Genomic DNA, 22,085 nt, shown 5'->3' with positions numbered 1-22,085 from the left:
TCGTGAAAGAAGTTGCTCGTGCAGCCAGTGGATATCATGTCTATGCCTGCGCAACTCATAGCCTGTATATGTGTAAAATGACCTGCACATGAGAACACACCTGTCCGAGGACAATAACTGCAATCAGTCTTATTTAGTGTCCAGTGAAACACAACACAGTGTGATAAGTCTGAGTGCATGAATATTGAGAGTAGATCAAGTTTACTCAATGTATTTGTGTTGAATCTATCTTGACAGGGTGCCACAAATGACTCTTGAGAAGTGATTCGTATTATCATATTAGTGTAATAGTAAGCATGTGGGACAAGCTATGCATCTGGTGTTTGTAAAGTAGTGATACATAAAAGGTTTTAGTTTGATGGTTTTCTTTAGCAAGAGATGCAAAATATTTTGTATTTGTAGTTTTTTTTTTTACGTGTAGGTTAGCAATTTGAAACAAATGCACTGAACTGAAACAGGACTTAAAAAATGCAAAAGTGAAACCTGAGCTCTAAATCAAATGAATGCATAACAAATTAAAAAACTAGATTTAAATCACATTTTGAATTGAACGTATCTGTGTTGCTTTCCCTCTCCAGGCAGGTTAGATGCAGGGTCAACTGCACAAATCAGTCCCTCTGGCCACTTATTATTTCATGATCTGTACATGAATATTGGTAATGTTCACAAAAATACAGTCTTCCGTTTTTATTCACACTGTAGTGTTGGTGATTTTTGAGCAGGTAGTAAACCACGTGTGTAGGGGTTTCTTAAGTCCTGTGAGCCAATGTTTATGTCACGGTTTGGTCTCTCTTCCTGTTTTAGTTTGAAGTTTCATGTTCCTTGTGGTCTTGGGTTAACTTCACTTCCTGCCTTGTCCTGTGATTGCCTGAGTGTTTCCACCTGTGTCCAATCACCTGCACCTCCCTTGTGTATTTAAGCCCCGTGTGTCTGTTGTCCCCTGTCGCGTCATTGTCTAACGTCAGTCATTGTTGGTGCACGTTCTTTCGGCTTCTGTTGGTTTTTGTGCAGAATAAAAAGCACATTCTGAAGATCCTGCGTCTGAGTCCTGCCTGCCTTCAACCTGCACCCTCGACATACCTGACAGAATGACGCGACCACCGAAGGACTCAGCAGGGTTCAACGTTAAAGACCCGTTTTGGGAAGTCCTCAGCGCACGCTGGGAGCAGATGATGGAGCTGGCCGCCCACATCCAGGGCTTGTACGACACCATCGCCCCAGGACCCCCGTCTCCGCCCGAATCGGCCCCAGGACCCCCGGCCCCAGGACCCCCGTCTCCGCCTGAACCGGCCCCAGGACCCCCGTCTCCGCCTGAACCGGCCCCAGGACCCCCGTCTCCGCCTGTTCCGGCCCCGAGACCCCCGTCTCCGCCTGTTCCGGCCCCGAGACGCCCGTCAGCGCCCGTTCCTGCCCCGAGAACCCCGCCAGCGCCCGTTCCAGCCCCGATAACCACGCCCCCGGTCCCGGCCCCGCGGCGCCTGACCATGACCCCTCCCTCCCACCCTCTTGGGACCGCCTGGAAGTCGGTCCTTGAAGGGGGGGTGGGGTCAGGGGTTGGGCCGGAGCCCCCCGCCTCGACGACGCCGGAGCCGCACAGCTCGGCGCCCCCCGCCTCAACGACGCCGGAGCCGCTCAGCTCGGCGCCCCCCGCCTCGACGACGCCGGAGCCGCACAGCTCGGCGCCCCCCGCCTCGACGACGCCGGAGCCGCACAGCTCGGCGCCCCCCGCCTCGATGACGCCGGAGCCGCACAGCTCGGCGCCCCCCGCCTCGGCGCCCCCCGCCACGACGACGCCCGGCCGCCGCCCCGCCAGACCCCCCCAGACACTGAGGCCCGGCCGCCGCCCCGCCAGACCACCCCAGACCCTGAGGCCCGGCCGCCGCCCCGCCAGACCCCCCCAGACCCTGAGGCCCGGCCGCCGCCCCGCCAGACCCCCCGAGACCCTGAGGCCCGGCCGCCGTTCCGGCCGCCCCCCCCGAAGGACCCGACACATGGCCGCCATCACCCGGAGTTCCCCTCGCGGTCCAGGATCGTCGGGTCCCCACCCTCCCTCCCCTTGTCTGATTTTCTCCGGTTCTGCTCCCCTTTAGGACCGTCTGGAATTCGGTCCTTGAGGGGGGGGTTCTGTCACGGTTTGGTCTCTCTTCCTGTTTTAGTTTGAAGTTTCATGTTCCTTGTGGTCTTGGGTTAACTTCACTTCCTGCCTTGTCCTGTGATTGCCTGAGTGTTTCCACCTGTGTCCAATCACCTGCACCTCCCTTGTGTATTTAAGCCCCGTGTGTCTGTTGTCCCCTGTCGCGTCATTGTCTAACGTCAGTCATTGTTGGTGCACGTTCTTTCGGCTTCTGTTGGTTTTTGTGCAGAATAAAAAGCACATTCTGAAGATCCTGCGTCTGAGTCCTGCCTGCCTTCAACCTGCACCCTCGACATACCTGACAGTTTACACACGTAATAACGCCTCAGATTAGAGCCTCAAAAACTTTCCAGTCACGGTGTCGCCAAAACACAAGACTTTATCACATGTCCTTGTAATGTAATTGCATCCCCACTGCACCTAGTTCACTTGATTGCTTCTCAAAGACCCTTACAACACTGTGTGTTTGACACATCATTCCAGACCCATTACACTCACTACAGCTTTTATCATTTGCTAGAACACATTTTTCAATTTAGACGTTAGATTATAGAAACAGCTCCCAAACAGAGGTGAAAAGCAAAACTCAGTAATACTCACAACATACAGGTGGCATCTTTCCAGAGGGTGAGGACAGATTAAGTTTGGCCAAGGATTAAACTGTGCTACATCAGATATTTGAAAATGATGCAATTTATTGTCATCAGCTGTGAATAGATGTTTCCCTTTTGCTTAGCACAAAGGGTGTGAGCGATGAGGAAAATCACCCATTCACAAAAGGGGAGTTTCATTGCATGTCTTACCAATTGAGAAAAACTGTTCATTCAAACTGTTTAGTTTTTCTCTTTGCATAATTGCGGGGAACTTGTTTCAGATAGCTATATTAACTGGCTTTCATGCTGCCTTTAACTCAATCAGAATAGCCATTCTAGTTTAAGACTCAATTCACTGAGCCTCACAGGCATGTAGCCTCATCTCTACAGTATTGACTCGTGGATCTAAAGTTCCCTTTATTATTAGTCTTACATGTTAAGACATGTTACATGTTAAACAAAAATATTCGTAGTTGTCACAATTGTTTCAACAATTGTTTTACAGATGCTTATTTACAGGGCTGCACTGTTTGGGGTCTCATATCGTGATGAGGACATTTCAATTTGTAAAACCAATAATTTGATAGCTTCAATTCAGTTGCTTCAATAAATGACTGTAGCTTCATTAGCTTCTGAAAGTGGGCTCTTCAGTTCTGTTAACTTCACAACCATGGAGACAATTGTACAAATCAACACATTACTGTTTACCTGTACACTTATTTTTAGAAACTGTAATAAATTAATAAAACAACTTTCTAGGTATTACATTGCAGAACACCATGTGTAGCTTTATATGTTTTTCAGGCACATTTTTTAGATCCCTAAGTATATCCCAGATCAAATATTTCCCATTAATTCCACCCCAATCATGAGATCAGTCATGAGTGATTCGGTCAATACTCCTGACACAAGCCATCCAGCTCCTCCATAGAGACGGCTACGTGCTCACATTTCCTCACGTCAGCCTCTTTTTCTCCAACTGAGCGGTCAGCTGTCTATCGCGGAGCACATGTACAACGTTGCATGGCCCCTACAGACCTCCGGGTTGTTCTTCAGCTGCCACACATACGCAATTATTCATATTCTGCCACGACCACACGCTGGCCTGTCCTTTCCCTGCGGGGCCCGGGGCCATCGCTTCACGCAGCCGTCAATACTGGGACTGAGAAATGACCGTCCTCGTCTGCGGGAAACATCAAAACCCTTCATGCCTGCTGCCAGAGAAAACTCATCTCCTACATCTTATCGCATACATACACCCTCTGACTGAATGTTACTTTCTTCAAAATATCCTATATGAAAAACCCTCAATTATTGCTTTTCAAAGGGCTCAATCCGCACACACACTGTACAGTATAACCATCTTATAAACTGAGCTAAAACTAATGTCTGATACAGCCAGTCGATACAGTGTCCAAGTCATTAATAATATATATAACGAGGGTATAGTACAATGTAGAAACACATGTGAGTATAATGCAACACAATCCAACCTGTACCACAAACTGTTTGGTTCAAAATGATCTGTCTGAAATTGTTCAATCATTTTAAGGCTAAAACAATCCAATTAACAACTACAGCCAACGAATATTTTACTGTAGGCTCTATTGTCAGTTCTGCCTGTAGAACATAATTGTATTATGTGGTAATTATGTAATAAAAATATTATAGAAGAATATATTTTTATTTATAATGAATGATATGAAAAAATAACAGGGGTATAACTATAATCATAAATTGAACAGGGAGCACACTTAATCTATAAGCACTCCATGACTTTTTCTTACATATCTTGTAATAGTACTGTTCCTCCACTAGGGGGGAGAATATAACCTTTACAAGCCGTCCTTTTCCAATACTGCTGCTTTTTGTGTTGCTCCCAGTGGTAATTTCTCCTGTTAAAAACTTTATTGCTTACAGAAAACCAATATTTTTCATTCAGCAGATTTGCGATGTGTGAGCAGTTCCCCCAAATGAAGACATTAAAACATTTGCTTTGGCCGTAGTTTTACAATCCAATCCAAGTTTGTCCACTTTTTCTCTTTGTTTGTGGTCCCCTCTCCTACTCTCCCTCCGAGCTGTCTCTGCGTATGACTTCTCCCCAAATATGCACCACCACCGTAGCACCATCTTGTCTCTTTCTTTTGTCTCACACACACACACACACACACACACACACACACACACACACACACACACACACACACACACACACACACACACACACACACACACACACTCACACACACACACACACACACACACACACACACACACACACACACACACACACACACACACACACTCACACACACACACACACACACACACACACACACACACACACAAACACAAACACAAACCCGGACACTGTCACCACCACACACCTCTCCATGGGAGAGTACTGTCATGCTCTGTAGATTGGGTGTCCCAGGGTGATTAAGTATTGATAGCAGAGCTCAGATAACACACCTGATACCTGGGGACATGGAGAAAGGAAGGGAATGCGGAGGAGAATTTTAGGGGGGGCCGGGGGGGAAGAGAGAGTGTAATTGGCCAAAGTGGGATGGAGAATCGTGGCGAGAGATGGTTGAGACAACCAGACAAACAGGAAGTGAGTCAAATCTACCAACAAGCTATTTTTGGATTGGAGGGCTGGGAGGTTGCTTGGGGCCAGTAGCCAATCGAGAAGTGGCGTATTGTGATGAGTCAGGGCATAGCTGAGGAAAAAAGATGCGCACAGCTATGAATGCATCGGAAGAGATTAAGAGTGTGTGTATGTGTGTGTGTGGATGACTGATGGGTAAACAAATGGATCACTGTTAGACCACAAACTCCCATTTGTCATAAACTACACACTTGATCGTAATATTCTCTAAATCCCATCCCCAAAGTTGTCCAAATGTGTATTCCGAGGATTTGTCTGCACGTGTGTGTGTGTGTGTTTACCATGTAAACAGACCTACCCTTGTGTGACAGCTAAGTCCCTTTGTCAGCACAAATAACAGGAATTCACGGCTTGTGTCCGTAGTCGCCTCTTTCTGCCAGATAAGCACTTGTGGTCTCTTGACTCTTTGACAGTTTTGTAGCTGAACTAAACCCCCTTTCCCAACTGCGACCTAGTAGCACAACTGCTTTTCTCCCATGTATTTTACACAGGGCGTGTATGTTTGTATTGTGTCGTAGTAAACGCAAAGAAATGAGTCAAGCTAAATCTATAACACAGTCTTGGCAGTCTTCGTCAGGTCGTGTTGTTGAAACAATTAAAAACCTTTTTGTTGAGCTGCACAATACAACCTCGCGCACACATACACACACACATGTTGAGAGGGTGTGCAAACGGTGTAATGATGGCTCAGCACAAGTCGATAGCTCATTATCTTGCTGATTAAAAAGTTGTATTACAGAGGATTATCGCTCATATGGTTTTAGTAGGACAAAGCGCTGAATTTCAGAAGCCTTTGGGAACTTTATCTTTCAGCCGTCACAAGCACACACACAAACACACCCCAACAGATAGATGGATCGATAGTGGTATGCTAGTTAAATCATTACATTTTACTCTTGAGGACATGGAACCACACTTGTGTAATATCAAGTTGATCGGAAAAAGTTCCTTCTTATTTTAGAGTAGAGCTGGTTGAGACATGAGTCATTAACATACAAAAATCATACCTGAAACGATCAATTAAGCCTTGATTAGTTATTGGCGGAAATTCAATTTATTATTAGAAGATTAATAAAAATATTAATTCAACAAAAATCAAATATGTATTCTGGTTCTTGCCTCTAAACTGTTGTTGATTGCTGTTTTTCCCTGTTTTAAAACAATTCAAAACTAGATTTTTTAGTTTAACCAAAAATTATAACCGAAAAAGCAAATTAAAGATGTTAACGTTGGCAATTATGGCACCCATTCTGTACAGAGATGTTCTATCCACAAAAGAATGGACAATAAAAGCAGCTGAACAGTTTACAAACCATTTATAAAAGGTGCCTTATAGACAACAACAACTCAACTCAGTAAAAACATCCAGTTTTTCAGATGAACAAGTTGTATCGTACCGAAACTGATTGGCTGGTCCTTCCAAAAAAACAAACAAAAAAACGCCACATCTTAACACACCTGTGTTTACTCTAACAAACATGACGTCACAAGGAGAAACGTGACTAGAGGTTGGCCTCCTTCTAACCTATGGCCGAAAGCTCACGTCATTCCAACTGTTGTCAGTGTCAATACAGCCACCTACATCACGAGCCGATAGCCTCACTGCACCTTCATTGTGCTTCATCCACGCCCACCCACCTCTCCCCCCCGCCTCTCTCCTCCTCCTCCTCCTCCTCCTCCTCCTCCTCCTCCTCCTCCTCCTCCTCCTCCTCAGCCGCTCCCTTCTTCTCCATCTCGGAACACCTCTAGTCCCGCCTTCTCTCCGACCCTCCTCGAGTCGCTGGGGAGTTTAATGCAGATCCCTCGGCCTCGTCTTCGGAACCCCGGGTTTGCATTTTACTTTACAGACACTTTTTCCCTGGCCACTTTTTTAATTCTTTTAAATTTGTTTTTAACTTCCGCGACACTTTAAATCGATTTGAAGAAGATTTGCACCACTTGTCGCCTCCATCTCCGCCGAGCAACGTCCGAGCCGCCAAGGTAAGAGCAACAGGTGCGTGGCGCGTTATCGACGTGATGACAACCTCTCGTCCCTTCTCATTTCCCACGCGTAGTATGGCGAATGGGATTATTTGATACTTTTGAATAAGGTATTTGACTGGTTGGACTGCGGCCAACTCGACGGTGTTTTTTTTTCTTGTTTGGCCGCTTTCACCGAAAGGTGCTTCACCTCTCGGGAGCGCAGGTGAGACCGCGTTGCTGCGTTCGGGCGGTCGGGTCCCCACGCGAGTTTCCCCCCCAGTGGGCTAGAAACCATTACTCTCATGTTCAGGATGTCTTTTGTGAATGCAACAGTTTTTCTTACAACGCCATTGCTAATAATAATAAATACGGCGTTTTTATGGCTTCCCCCCACACTTTTTTCCCGTTGATTTCTTCTGTGGGCACAAGAAACACAGGCAGGACAATGTACCCGTTACTATAGGTTTAACTTGTGTTGTAACATTTATTACCCAGATGGGACGTGGCACTAATGCATGCTGATCATTGTGGAGCCTCTTTGACCTGATTGCTTATTTATTGGCAGAACCAGGGTTCTGCTTTGCCCGTCGCACCAAGTAGCACCAAGTAAAATGGTCACCTGATGTTTAAACAGACACCTGCGTCACTGGGGTGTTCATTTACTGATTCATTCTATTCTTGGTGGGTGTTGGTGTTGCTGTGACATCAGTTGGACCCTAACAGAGAACTGAAGCTATAGTTATGAGGGGTGAAAGTATCAAACTCATCTATATAGAGGTACTCAATCATAACTTTGTAATACATTTCATCTCCGTCACCTCTGTGGGCGGAATATATTTTATAAACATGTGTTGCAAACAAGCATCAGTGCTTCTTTATTTGCAGCACATTATGCTAATGAAGTACTGCCGCTTTGTCTCAGCCCTGCTTTAATACATTTTGATTCTTGATAAGACCAAGCCTTTCAGACCTGTTGGTTTTGTATTGGTGGTTGTTGTGCGTGAGAGTCAATGGGATATTATTGAAAAGACAATCAGGAAAACTGTATTTGACTGACTAATGTCAGCATTTGCATTCCTAATACAGACGAAGTCCGTTTTCTTCATATTTCTTAAGTGTGTAAGTCTGAGGGAGGCGTTACCTGCAGCCAAAGTACACTTTGTATCAAATGGTAATGCAGCAACAAGAGATCAGGGCATGCACAAATACCATGTTGTCATTATAAACACCCCCATTGGCCTTGGCATTGGAAGGTCCCACTTTCACTTTGTTGTTACCAAAAGGCTTTTGACCTTAGCTGAACTTATTTACAAATGGCTCCACCATTTATGTCAGATTTAAAAGACAACAGAGTTGTTCTTTTACAAGTTTAACAATATTTACTCAAACCTTCCATAGATTTTGAGCTACTGTACCTTTTTGAGGTCATTCGTTTGCACACATATAGGCCAATATATATTTATATACAATCTACTTTTAATGATTTTGTACTTTACAACTTTTGTTAAGTTACACATCCGTCTCAAATGTGACCTGCTAAAATGAAGCGTATGTGTAAACCCAATTGGTCAAGGTTTTTCTTTCATTTTTATGTTAATAAAAGCCTAACTAACCTAGTCTTGCTAAATTGGCCTTTGAGTAACCCCATTCAGTCAGTCCAATTATTTCCATTTTTTATTTTGAGTTAGTTTTTTCACCGTAAACTAATCTGTGTGGTAGTTTGAACCATCGCCATAAAGTAGGCCAGTATGGTAAAGATAACACTGATCTATATCGCACCGTGCCACATTTTTAGGCTTTTGCAATTACTTGTGTACCACGGTTAAACATCACATTGGAAATTATTACTCATGTTCAACTTACAACTCTGAGATTCTTTCAGTAACAATTATGAGGATAATTATCATCATATAATCTGTTTATGACTCTTAATATGAATCATATATATCTTATTGTAGATGTGAGAAGAAGATAAACAGCAGTTAAAATAGAGTTGATGCAGAGTGTTGGGTAAAGCAAGAGGAAAGCGGGTTTTAAGTCAGTTTTAAAAGTTTGCGTCTTATTCATATCCACCTCTTCTTCACCTGATAATTTCATTCTCTTCAGACAATATCCCCAACCCCCCCCTGAGTGCGCGTTAACTGGACTTCATTGTTAATGGTTATATGAGTAATGGCGCGTCCCAGACCACGGTTGACGCCGGCTGGTTTCCATAGTTACCGTCAACAGTCCGGGCTGGGAAGTGTTTCTAACAATATCCTCAGGACAATGCCAAAGAGAATGGCGGCCCCCTTGAGTCTAAGCCAGTCTGACACAAACAGGTGTAGAATCACACTCGCACTCACGTCCACACCGACGGACAGCTAAAAATGACCCAATCAACTAATGCGCTGCTTTCGGCCTCATCTGGAGTCATGAACCAATAATCTGAAACACCATATTTAATATACATGTATGCAGGGTCCAATGCCCTTAAGGGAAAGCTTGAAAGGAGTTGGCAGACTACTGTGTAAATAGCTCTTTGTCAAAAAGGTATTGCTGTTACATTGCGTTAACTTTGTCGTTAATCATTTAGAGATACTTACTTTGCTACACAAACATCCCGGTTAATCACAATTTGGCCCATGGAATCTCATTTATATATTTCCCCCCCCCCCTTTCTTAAGGTGCAACACCCAGTGTAATTGTAGATCGAGAAATGAAAAACTCTGGAGGATGTCCAGTGTTAAAGATTCATCCAAGGGAGAAGGAGAGTGTAGGCATTGGGCAGACTTGATGGCCTGATAATGGCTCTTTGTGTCTGCGTTTTGTGAATAGAGTGGCTGGAGGTTGAGAATGACGTTGGCTGCTACCCACACTGTGCACAGAGTGAGCCGCAATGACGGGTGTGGGGGGGGGGAAACCAAATTGAGGACAGCGACAGTGTCGTATTAACGTCCAGGAAAGAAGGTTTATGAACACATGGTGCAAAGAGTTTACCTTCCACGCCATAGCTGTTCTTTACCTTCTATTATAAGAACCATTCTGATCCGTTCTTAGGTATTGAAAATGGAAGTGGAAATGGTATTGGGCCCAGTTTGCCAAAATAATGCTAATTATTGAAAGCAGAATGTTTAAATACATTTAAACTCAACTATTACCCTCATCTTTTGAGTATTGATTCATATGTGCATTATGACAATTTGTTTTCATTTAAATGCAAACTGTTTTTTTTTCTTCATAAATTTCAGCCATGCTACTCCCCTCATCTCTACTACTCCTCCTTGGGCTACTCTCTCGGAGTCCCAGTGCATCATGGGCCGCTAAAGTGATCGTCGTCCCACCCATCATGTTTGAATCACACCTCTACATCTTCAAGACGCTGGCCACGGCTCTGCACCAAGAGGGCCACGAGACCCACTTTCTGATTTCAGAGGGTCGCGGGGTGCCCCCCTCCCCTTACTACCACCTGCAGCGCTACCCGGGGATCTTTAACAGCACCACGGCGGACAATTTCCTCCAGTCCAAAGTCAGCAACATCTTCTCAGGCCGCCTGACCTTTCTGGAACTGTTTGACATCCTTGAGCACTACTCCCAGAACTGTGACGCTGTCGTCGGCAGTGTCGAGGTCATGACCCGCCTCAAGGAGGCCAAGTTTGACCTGCTGCTGGTGGACCCGAATGAGATGTGCGGTTTCGTGATCGCTCACATCCTGGGTGTGAAATACGCCGTGTTCAGCACAGGCCTCTGGTACCCTGCAGAGGCGGGAGCCCCAGCCCCGCTTTCGTACGTACCCGAATTTAACTCCTTGCTCACCGACCGCATGTCCCTGGTGCAGAGGATTGCAAACACAGCCGTTTACTTGGTGCAGCGCTTTGGAGTCCGTTACATCGCCTTACCCAAGTATGACCGGATTATGAAGAAACACGGAGTAACGCCTCAAGTGGCCATGGCCGACTTGGTGCAGGGCAGCCAGCTGTGGATGCTTTGCACCGACATGGCTCTAGAGTTCCCCAGGCCCACCCTGCCACATGTGGTGTACATAGGAGGCATCCTCACCAAGCCCCCCAACCCACTGCCACAGGTCAGTCGAGACACACAGACAGCTGACAAGCGCGTGGCAAAGGCCAACAACATGGTTTTGCGTGGTCTCATGAACTAGAGGCCTCATGCATTGTTTCCCTCAGAGTTTGTGTTATTTATTAGATACAATAACCAAGATATTCCTTTATTAGTCCCACAGCGGGGAAATTCACAATATCAATCTTTATCAGATTATCAAGCTATTTGAAGGATAGAATAACTAGACCGCAATGCTTGTTCTCATTCAGCAACATTAAGGAACTTTATTTCATTTTATACACATCACCTCTCCCACAATGGCTTAATGTACGGTTATTCCAGTATTAACCATATTATGGCAAATTCTGTGATGTGCTGATAAATTGATATCAATTGTGGATGCTAGAACATGAAATGAGGGTCCTGTGACATTAGGAACACAAGTACTAAAATACAAAGACTATCTACTGGCAGAAAAGTTTATATGATGATATTTTGATGATAACGTTTTTATATGGAGGATATGGAGCCATATCGTTATCCTATGGCATTGTCTTTATATTGGAGAATTAGAAAAAGTCCACTGGCACACCATGGATCTTTCAGAATATGCCTTTTCAAGAAAATACACACGCAGTCTTGGTATTATCTCTCTGAGATTCTTTTCTTTTTTTCTATCTGGCCTTGCTTGTCCCCTTTTGTCTCCCCCTCTGATTGGTAGCTGCTATTACCCACGATGCCACAAAGCAATCCTTTATAGACGATGCTGGGGTAAGAACAGCGTTGGGCGGAATAGGAAGCGGTGGATTTTGAGCAGAGAGGGAGGGGAGTCATGGAGAGCAGAGGCGGCTGGGGACCAGGTGGGGAGGGGTTTAGAGCGGACTTTGCCGGGCCGGGATGCGCGACCATTGGTATCCACTGCGGGGGGTTTGGGAATGTCACCCCGGCCAATAAGGAAATAGGAAGCATTGTGCTGTGTTGTGTGGAGGGAGTGATAATGGAATCGGAGGGAGAACAAGGCCTTTGTTCTGGCCCGAGCTCTGGGGACACTGAGACTCTTTTATGGGGTCACTGAGGCGGCGTTGTAGGGACAGTAGGACTGCGCCGCGGGGACACAGAGCCCAGTGTGTCCCTGACATCGCCCCGTGCCATGCAGGGCAAGTCTTATCTGCCGCAGCTGGATCGTTAGCCTCCCTCCAACATGGCCGATCACCCACTGTCAGGCCATATCGATCTGTCCATATCGATCCTCATATTGAAGTTATTATAATTTTCATATTTGAGTAATAATGTTCGAAAGAAAATAATATGTTTATGTGTACTCTCAGTATTCTTATCTATGGAGGTTCAGAGACATCAACTTCAATATATTAAAGTTAAATGCACTACACATTCGCTGTCTTGCTTGATTTACTTCTACTGTGGACATTTGTTCTGTGAAAAATGAATTTGAACTAGTTTTAGTTCTACATGTGACAACTTCTACAGCTACAGGGTTCTTATTATGAGATTCTCCCAGCTTACCCACCTCTTGCCTTTGAGTTTATTCTCATTGCTATGTCCAGTAAGTGTATTTGTTAACATCTGAATAATTCAGAATGCCTGTTAAATGAACTTCGGAAAAAGGATAAAGACAAGAAAAGCAATACTCAAAGTTTTTGTTTTATTGATGTGATATTTATCTTTAATGCATTAATGACTGATGAATATGCAGCTTGGCTGCTACATCACGTATAGCTCCAGTTTCTTTCATTTAAATGCTGGCAAAATACACATGAACGGATTGATCATGAAAGAAGGAACTGGCGAGTATTAAACAGTGAGGAAAAACTGGGTTTAGTAGTGTTTTCATTGTGGTATTATTCACTCTTTCCATTGGCAAAGAAACTTGACAAAATGCATGCTTTTGTCTCTCATTCTATCACATCCCCACAGGACTTTGAGGCGTGGGTGAATGACACAGCGGAGCACGGCTTTGTAGTTGTGTCGTTTGGAGCTGGGGTCAAGTACCTTTCCCGAGACATTGCTCACAAACTGGCCGGAGCCCTCGCCAGGCTCCCGCAGCGCGTCGTCTGGAGGTAAAGTATCTGTTTAGTCACTCAACATGGGAACATGCTTCAAGTTACTGATTTCCCTCTGAAACGATATTCATTGTTTTATTTGGACTTCCATAATCAGCTATCCTACTTAGTAAAATACAGGCAACATGTTGTTCCTCTGTGACGGCCTTTGTATGAAGACCAAAGTCCATATTCCCTCCTCACAAATACTTTATGTTATCACCAGAGGTTATCCAGTACCAGAAGATGAACTCAAATAGACCTCATTATTTCGACTTTCTAAACCTTTTTTTGTGGCGGGAATGGGCTTTCATACTAACAGGAGGGCAAGCGGTTGAAAAACCGATGTTAATCCTTAACTCTTATCTTGATGTTTGTGATTCATTGACCACATTCTAATGATATAGATGAGTTGATAATAGTCTATTAGGCATCAAAACCGCCCGAGGTTGCATAATCCTTGTGAGATGGCATTTGTTTGCATAAGTCGATCGATATTCTGCAATGCAACTGCTCCAATACAATTTAATTTTTAGACCAGAGTGCCGGACATGCATGCAGCACGTGACTTTGCTATAGGTGTATGTTGTAGCTGGGTTAATGGTTGACCATGTACCTGTGTGCAAATGTTGATGTAAGGCAGGTCATGAACTAAAATGTGAAGAGGTCTAGTTAGAGAAAAAAAAAAGGTCCGGAAGATCATAATGTGACTACTGATGGGATTTAATAGAGGAATAGAGTATTATCAACATTTGCATCTAATTAATACACAACTAACAAATCAAATTAATTCAGTATGATTCTAAAACTCTTTTGACAATATTTATTGTCAAGTAATAGAGAACTGAACATATATGTGTGACTGCAAATATATAATTTTTTTCTCAGTTACTGTATCTAAATGAAAGTAGGGCTGCAATTCAAAAAAAGAACATTTCTGCATGTTCAAATAAAGCGCTTCAATTCAGAAAAAATTAATTAACGGGAAGATAAGGTTGAATTTCTGCTTCACATTTGGACATGTCAGTTTCAGAAAATTATAAATCTAAACACATTTTAACAATTGAACAGTTTAATAGAATATACACATATATATATATATATACATATCCACTCCCCCACTTTTTTGGTAAGTGGGAGAATTAAGATCTAGTTTTTCTATGAATGCTTCAGCGCCATTGTCCTCCTCATGTGGAGGAGCTCATTGTGCCTCATTAAGGCGTTTCAACGGGTTCATGGTTTCGTGCTGCAGTGGGAAGTATGAACATAAACGAGTCGGTCCGTCATGGATTAAATGCTCTACCTTCGCTGTCCACTTGTTCCTCTTTTTTCTCACCCGTCCCTTTTCTCTCGCTTTCTCCGTCTCATTCGTCTTTTTCTCAAATTTTGCTGTCTTTCTTTTCTTCTTACCATGTTTTCATTTGTAATTTGCCGCTACCTCTCTCGTCTGTCCGCAGTATGGAGACAATATCATCCTGCCTGGGATGCAAAGGCAGTGGTATTAAAAAAAACCAAGAAACTAGAAAAATTCCACAGAAAGAGTGTGGCCTAGATTGCCCACAGATGTCTGTGCAAGAGTCAGCCACACAGGCAAGTAAAGATGTAGCAATATACTCGTATAACTCATGCACTTATTGAAAGTCGCTTTGCATTAAAGTGTCAGCTAAATGACATGTAATGTCATGTAATTCTTCTCTAATCTAAATCATTTTAAAGTAGCCCAAGTTGTAAAAGGATTGTATCGCAGCTCTGACCACACACTGATTAAAACTACACATTCTTTTTTTTTACAGTATGAGAAGTACAGAGTGAGCATAATCTATACAGGTGGTAAACCAGCTATATAACAGCAGATCTGTGACATAACAGAGAGGAGGGCCCAACAACACCCTTGAACTGTTACATTATTGAAGATAAAGTACTGCCTCAAGTACCTTTATTGCTTTTATAATACGGTTACCAGTGAAATTATAAATAGTAAGTAAATAGCTGCCGTTCAGCACAAAATACTTGTAGCTACCAAACGTTTTGTATCACATTTCATCAGTCTAGAGGAAAATTAGCATGTAAACAGCATTGGGTCCCGTACCATCTCATTCATATGATATGATATGGAATTGATTGATATGGAACGCTTGGTCAATGTGAACAGCAACTGTACAATAATCAATAATCAATAATGCATCTCGACCAATCAGAAGATTGGATTTCATCTACCTGTCGTATAAAAGAATATACAATTCAGGATATGAAACAAAACCAGTAAACAGCCAATTGAATAGTCAATTTATTCTACTTTATTGAATTCATATACCGTATTTGTGAATCTGACTTTGAGTCACGAACCTCACTGCACGTCACTGCCACGTCAATGTCATAAGTGACTGAACGGCGTAAACTTTTCAATTTGGTATGTTTAGTCCAGATTATTTATACTGTTTTATAAATCTTTGTAGTTTTATTAGGATTATAGATTGTTAGTTTTGCTATTGTTAGTTTTCAAGCCAAGGGTGGGGTTTTCTATTAGTAAATGTATGATACATTTACTACTTCTAAATATCATGACATTACATGATGCCGTCTTCTGGCAAGGTATCTATATTGAAAATTTGCATGTCACATGTCGTGACATGCAAATTTGTGCAAATGAGCACTAGAAACGTGATATAACCAACTTCAAAAAGAGGGGTTATGTTAAAAGTAAACCATAAATTGTCATCTCAAAGAGTTGGTCCAGAACTCTTGGTTGGTCCAGAAGATCCTGTCCTAACCAAAAATACCATCTTGGCCTCTAAGATCAGCTGATAAAAACCTTCCTTTTCGGTTATGCCCCCTCGGCCGTAGATCAGCCTTTCCCTCGGTGCAGAGAAGTGCAAACTCCAATACCATAGTGTTTAAATGTATTTAGTAAAGCCTAATACCAACATTTTCATGAACACAGGAGCACTTTAATTATCGGACTGCTTATCTTCCTTGGTTGTCTGCACCTGGGGAAAAAAAATGGCATGTTAGGAGCAGGCTTCAACAAAAACCATTAACAACATGATGAAATCTAAAGGGGCTGGAAACACATTCCTTCTCTGGAGCTGGGCAGAGTCCCTGGATTGATCTAAGAGGATCACATTGTGGTTGCAGTGTCTGGAATAGAGTTTCTGGATCAATAATGCGTGATAATTTGTTATTTTATAATAATAAGTTTACAGGTGAAGTGAGACAAGGGTATAAGCAGGAGCTTCGATACTTTGTATTTGACTTTGAATTGGAATCTGGCTCTTTCAAATGGAAAAAAAGGAAGAGGGCTGATTAGAGGTACATGGACCAAGCCAAATGAATCGTGTCATTGATGATTGGCTGAATGAATGTAGGCTTTGATTGGCAGGACAGTGAATCGGGGGCTTTGTTGAGGCGAGATGAAAGACATTGGGTCAGGGAAAGAAGGAGACAGTGAAGGACGGATGGGGGTCGCAGTGTAGCATGATGTGTATTGTGTGCTGCATTTGTTGGAAAGTGCTTCCGCACACACACAACACTCCACTAGTCACACGCACACAATGTTTTACACATTTAGCATCACCCCTAAAGGACCAGTGGTTAAAACCCTATATGTCTTGGTGAACAAGGGATGGCTTTCTCCTTTTTGCCTTTTGTTCACTTTCTACATAATGTAAACGTCAGACTCCAATAATTAGCTTAGCTTCTGTATATATACATTAATGGCTTGCACTCTTTATACACACTTTACATACTCTGCCCTCACTGTGCAACATTATCTACTTGTATGAAGTAATATACAGTATTAATGGAGTAGAAATACGGTTAGTGTTATCTTGGAGTCATACAAATGGATAGAAGAGATTTTTCATATAATCCTTTAACAAGGTATTTTGGGAGTTTAACATTAGCACAGATCAATATGAATGGAATATGAATGGTGTCCTCTGTGTTAATACGCTGTGATGGCAACAGCATCTACAAGGTGAGCTGGACTATATCATTGTTATTTCCTTTTTCCTTACTTAGATTCTCTGGCGTTCCACCCAGTAACCTTGGCAACAACACCAAGCTTGTTGATTGGATGCCTCAGAATGACTTATTAGGTGAGTACATTTTGCAGGACAACACTTACTGTAGTGTGTACTTCTCCTTCTAGTTCTCAATTGTCAAATTGGCTTTTGGGAATTCACCCCATAAAGTGAAATGTATGTGTCTAGTTCAAGCCACATTTAGACACATTTTTCCTGGTATTTTTTACACAAGATGTTCCAACTATTGGTGTTTTGGACTGCTTTGTGTGGGTGGGTTTTTCCCCATACCTGCTTATTAACCAATGTTTTTGCATGTGAGGAATTAGCAATGCTACAACATTTAAATGATGACACCCTGCAGCCAATACGGACGTTTCTGGTTGCTGAGTAAAAGAGATTTTAGAGTGACAGTCAAACATTTATTTGTTTAAATAGATCCAGCATTCCCAACTCCTTTCAAATGTAATATCATTTGTGGGCTAGTTCCAACTTAATCGTGTCTTCCAGCTGTCTGTCTTTTGTCAGGAAATAAACTGGTTATTATTTAGGTCTATGAGATTTGGGTTGCAAAAATGCTGTTGAGATAAAATGTTTTGCTGTGAACTTCAGTAAATCATACTGAAACTAAGCTGGTTGATTTAAAGGGTAATAATTAGGCGGGGAAGGCATTAACAATGCAATTTCTCTCCTCAGAAAATACAGACTGAAATATTTTGTTCATCATACTGTTGAACTGATACAGACACACACGTACACGGTCCCACTTTGTAGATGTTCCACATTCACAAAGTTTGTAGCAACAGTGAAATAATACTGAAGCAGTTATTGGATTTACTGTAAAAACTATAAATAATATATCGAAATAAGCACCCTGTCAAAAAATGATTAATCAACATAACACCAAAGATGCAAAATACCATCTGCTTGTCCCTCCCGTCGTGCAGGACACGCCAACACCAGGGCCTTCCTGAGCCATGGTGGCCTGAACAGCATCTACGAGGCCATGTACCACGGGGTGCCGGTGGTAGGCGTGCCCCTGTTTGGGGACCACTATGACACCATGACTCGCGTGGCAGCCAAAGGAATGGGCGTCATGCTGCACTGGAAGTACATGACCGAGGAAGACCTCTACACAGCCCTGACCAGCATCATCAAAGACACCAGGTGAGAGTTCTAAGCTTTGCTACGTGAGTGCAATTGTTTATCAGTGACATTGGGTGACCATACATGGAATCGGCGCTCTGTGCGTTCATGGCAAACATGCGGCGTTCAACGTCTTTAATCTCCCTTTCAGACCGAAAGTTGTGCGCTGCTGTGTTTGTGTCGTCAAACATGTTGAAAGATTGACCTTTGGTTCTTGTCTTTTTATATCCTCGATTTTTGCCTCCTCTTCCTCTCCCTACCAAGGTATCGCCAGAAAGCACTTACTCTCTCCAACATTCACAAAGACCAGCCCGGCCACCCCGTGACCAGGGCCGTCTACTGGATCAGCTACGTTCTACGGCACAACGGCGCCAGCCACCTGCGCTCTGCTGTATATGAGGTGTCCCCCTACCAGTACTTCCTGCTGGATGTCATTTTTACTGTAGTGGCTACCTTGGCTCTGACTGTCATTGCCCTGCGACGGTGTGTACGATGGCTGAGGGGGAAAGCCGGGGACCAGAGCAGAGGAGGCGCCTTCACCAGGGATGACGCCAGCTCGGCCAATGGACATTGCCACAGCGAGAGCATGGCCAATGGGAGACACAAACGCAATGGTTCTTTGAAAAGCGAGAAGAAGATTAATTAATGTTTTTGAATGGCCATGAGGGACGAGGTGAGAAGTTGCCCCAAGGACTCAGCTCTAGGTTTGGTTTTGTAGTTTCATAGAAGCTTTGACGGAAAGCTGTTCTTAGGTTATGTGAGGCAACTGCTACCCGGAGCGAGCAGAAGGCTTTTGGAGGATACACCGTGCACCGTGTGGGGACAGAGCAAGGCATTGGGTGTGTGTGTGTGTGTGTGTGTGAGACTGTTTGTGCGTGTATGTATCACTGAGAAAAAATGTAATGAAAACTCTTAACATAAGCAGCTACTGCAATACAGCACCAATTTGAAAAAGTCATTCAGAATGAAACTCGAGGGAAGACACATTAAGGGGGACATGTTTCTTCATGTGCGTCATCGCTTGCATTTCGCTCGCTGCCTTCCTGCCCTCCTTTGCGTTTGAAGGATGCTGAAGAGGGGAAATCCTGAGGGCCAACCACTCATCCTCAGAACAAAACAAAAGGATGACCTATAAATAGTTAGGATTTAATGTTTTTAACTACAAATTCTGCTTCAACAAATGTCTGGCAAACTGTAAATAGAGGGACCAATCTATTTATTACTGTTCACATTTTTTAACCTTTAACCTTTTCTGTTTTTGATTTATTTGATATATCAATAGTGGGACAGCATTTATGGTAGATGAACACTCCCTCCTTTAAGGTATCATTTGCAAAATATTGTGTGCTTCATTTTGGTGAAACAAACAAAAGAAAGACAGACAGCTGCAGTCATTACAAGTTTGCACGGCAGCTGCATTCTCCCCAGTATTCACTGTGGTCTTCATTTCAAAATGATCTGTGTTGAAAATATTTCAGATTTTCCTTTTTTCACATGGTAGGCCCATTGTTTCTGTGCTCACAGTTTGTGGGGGTCGAGAAAAACTCAACTCGACTCTGTTGGGCTTATCGGTTTTAAAAAGTTTCATCATGATATCGTCAACAAATATACAAATGACTCCTGGGAGTTCTGTGGAAAGGCAGAGCCAGACCCAAAGTGTGCTCCAGCTCATCCAGTCAGGTGATCAAGGATGAGTCTTATTTCCTTTGTCTATTTATTAGCATCACTTGATTGCCATTTGGTGGATCATGGATTTTAACAAACAATGTGTATAAAAGGCTATTTTTAAACTACACAGTTCAGGAGGAAATTAATTTAGCACCCTTTACAAGTCCATCCATAATCATCAATAGGAATATCTTTGTCAACCTCGAGCAATTCTATCACCTTTTAGTGTGAATGATTGATTCCTATGTGGCCTTTTGTAATACAAACATTTGATTATGCAGTATGCTTCAATGAAGGAGTGTGTTGATGAAACAATGTAAATTAGGTTTATTTTAGTCCACGCTGTGTCTTTTAATTCTCAATGCAGATTGAGGAAGGGTGTGAGTAGTGTGAAAAAGGTGAACCTCACCACTTCTACAGTAAGTGACACTGATCCCTGCAGCACAATCTGCTTTTCTTGAACCCCCGTGGAGGAGATCAAAGTACAGGGCGAGCTGGAAGAGTATCTTTGTTTGTGGGGATTCGGTATCTTGCTAATGGACATTTCAGAAGGCCCGCTGCTCACACGAGACTTCCTGTTGGACGGCTTATCAAATGACCAGGTCACACGTTCTGTGTTTTTCTCAATTGATCCAGCAATTCAGACCACAAATATAATTTTTCAAAATTTCAAAATTGCAACCACAAATTGGCCTTCTGGAATATAAATGATTGTCCCAAGCACTAAAGCCTCGCAAGGGGACAATGTATCAACGTCTTTTTGAGAATAAATGCTATCACTTAACCTGTCAAAAGTTGAGGAGGACCTAACATCCAACAAACACGATCACCCGTCCTGCATGATAATTGAGACAAACCCGATGATCTTCCTTTCACTGTGAGCTACACTTGCACCGCCCAACCCAACCCTGCTGAGAACGCACTCTTATACTTGAAACATCATCATTGTCATCGTCATCTATTACAAGTTCAATTGGGTGGGATAGGTGGGCCTGTAGGTGCTCCACAAGCTATGAACAGGGTCTGGAGAGGAAAAGAATTCATATTGTGAAGTGTCATGTTTTTTTTGTTCATCATTAGTTTCAGTATTAATGTATAGTAGTGTCAGGATTAAAACCAGCGCCCGTCTCTTGTGTCTGCAATGATTCTCTAGTCTGATGTGTCTCTTGTTCTTGTGTTTGCGTTTCATCAGCTTAGAGTTTTTCTTTGTTCAGTTTTCAATGGTGCACTCGGTCGTTCCATTTGTCCAGCTATTTGTCTTACACCGTGTAATCTGCTGTCATTGTATTCATTGGAATTTTTTCCTCCTCCTTATATATTAGATGTCTTCACTCCCTTTTGTTCTTTCAAATTTTTATTTTACTTTGATCTTAAAATTATATAAAGTTCTCAATTTTTCCGTCATGTGTGTCCATGTTGTAAATAGAACAATGTAAACAAACAACTAATGCTGAATAAAAATTAAATATTTTGTTTGCAGAGTCAATTGGAACATTTTTTGTCAGAATGTGACCAGGTTACAGTGGATTGTCTTTTCTTTTTTGGGACATGCATTTTAAAAAGATGGATGAAACAGGCTGAGAAAAGGGTATATTAAAAAGTACTGCACTAAAGTAAATGCAGTTAGATTTGACTTCTCCAATTGGTTGTTGCATGTAATCATGTAATCAGTGCCACTGATCAGCAATATTAAAACAAACAGTGTTAGAGAAATGACAAGGCCGATGTTGATTACATCACGGGATGCTGTCAGCAGTTAGATTGGTGATGTATAGGCTTTCTGTCCGGAAT

The 22,085-nt window shown here is 43.0% G+C and overlaps 1 protein-coding gene across 2 annotated transcripts; it reads left to right on the top strand.

Annotated features, from left to right (window-relative positions):
- The first annotated feature begins 7,113 nt into the window (after positions 1-7,113).
- On the top strand, positions 7,114-21,780 carry ugt8 (UDP glycosyltransferase 8). 2 transcript variants are annotated; one of them, XM_037472314.2, is made up of 6 exons: positions 7,114-7,388; positions 10,588-11,420; positions 13,334-13,476; positions 17,479-17,555; positions 18,428-18,647; positions 18,891-21,780. In XM_037472314.2, the coding sequence occupies exons 2-6, from the start codon at positions 10,590-10,592 to the stop codon at positions 19,270-19,272; spliced, it is 1,653 nt and encodes a 550-aa protein (XP_037328211.1). In that variant the 5' UTR covers positions 7,114-7,388; positions 10,588-10,589; the 3' UTR covers positions 19,273-21,780. The 2 variants fall into 2 exon arrangements, with proteins under 2 accessions (XP_037328211.1, XP_037328210.1); XM_037472313.2 differs by having other exon boundaries at positions 7,115-7,375.
- The last annotated feature ends 305 nt before the right edge of the window (positions 21,781-22,085 follow it).

This window comes from Pungitius pungitius, chromosome 9, assembly GCF_949316345.1.
Source record: "Pungitius pungitius chromosome 9, fPunPun2.1, whole genome shotgun sequence".
In the NCBI taxonomy this organism is placed as follows: domain Eukaryota; kingdom Metazoa; phylum Chordata; class Actinopteri; order Perciformes; family Gasterosteidae; genus Pungitius; species Pungitius pungitius.
The sequence above is the reverse complement of the archived record's forward strand: the minus strand, read 5'-3'. Positions and strand labels throughout refer to the sequence as shown.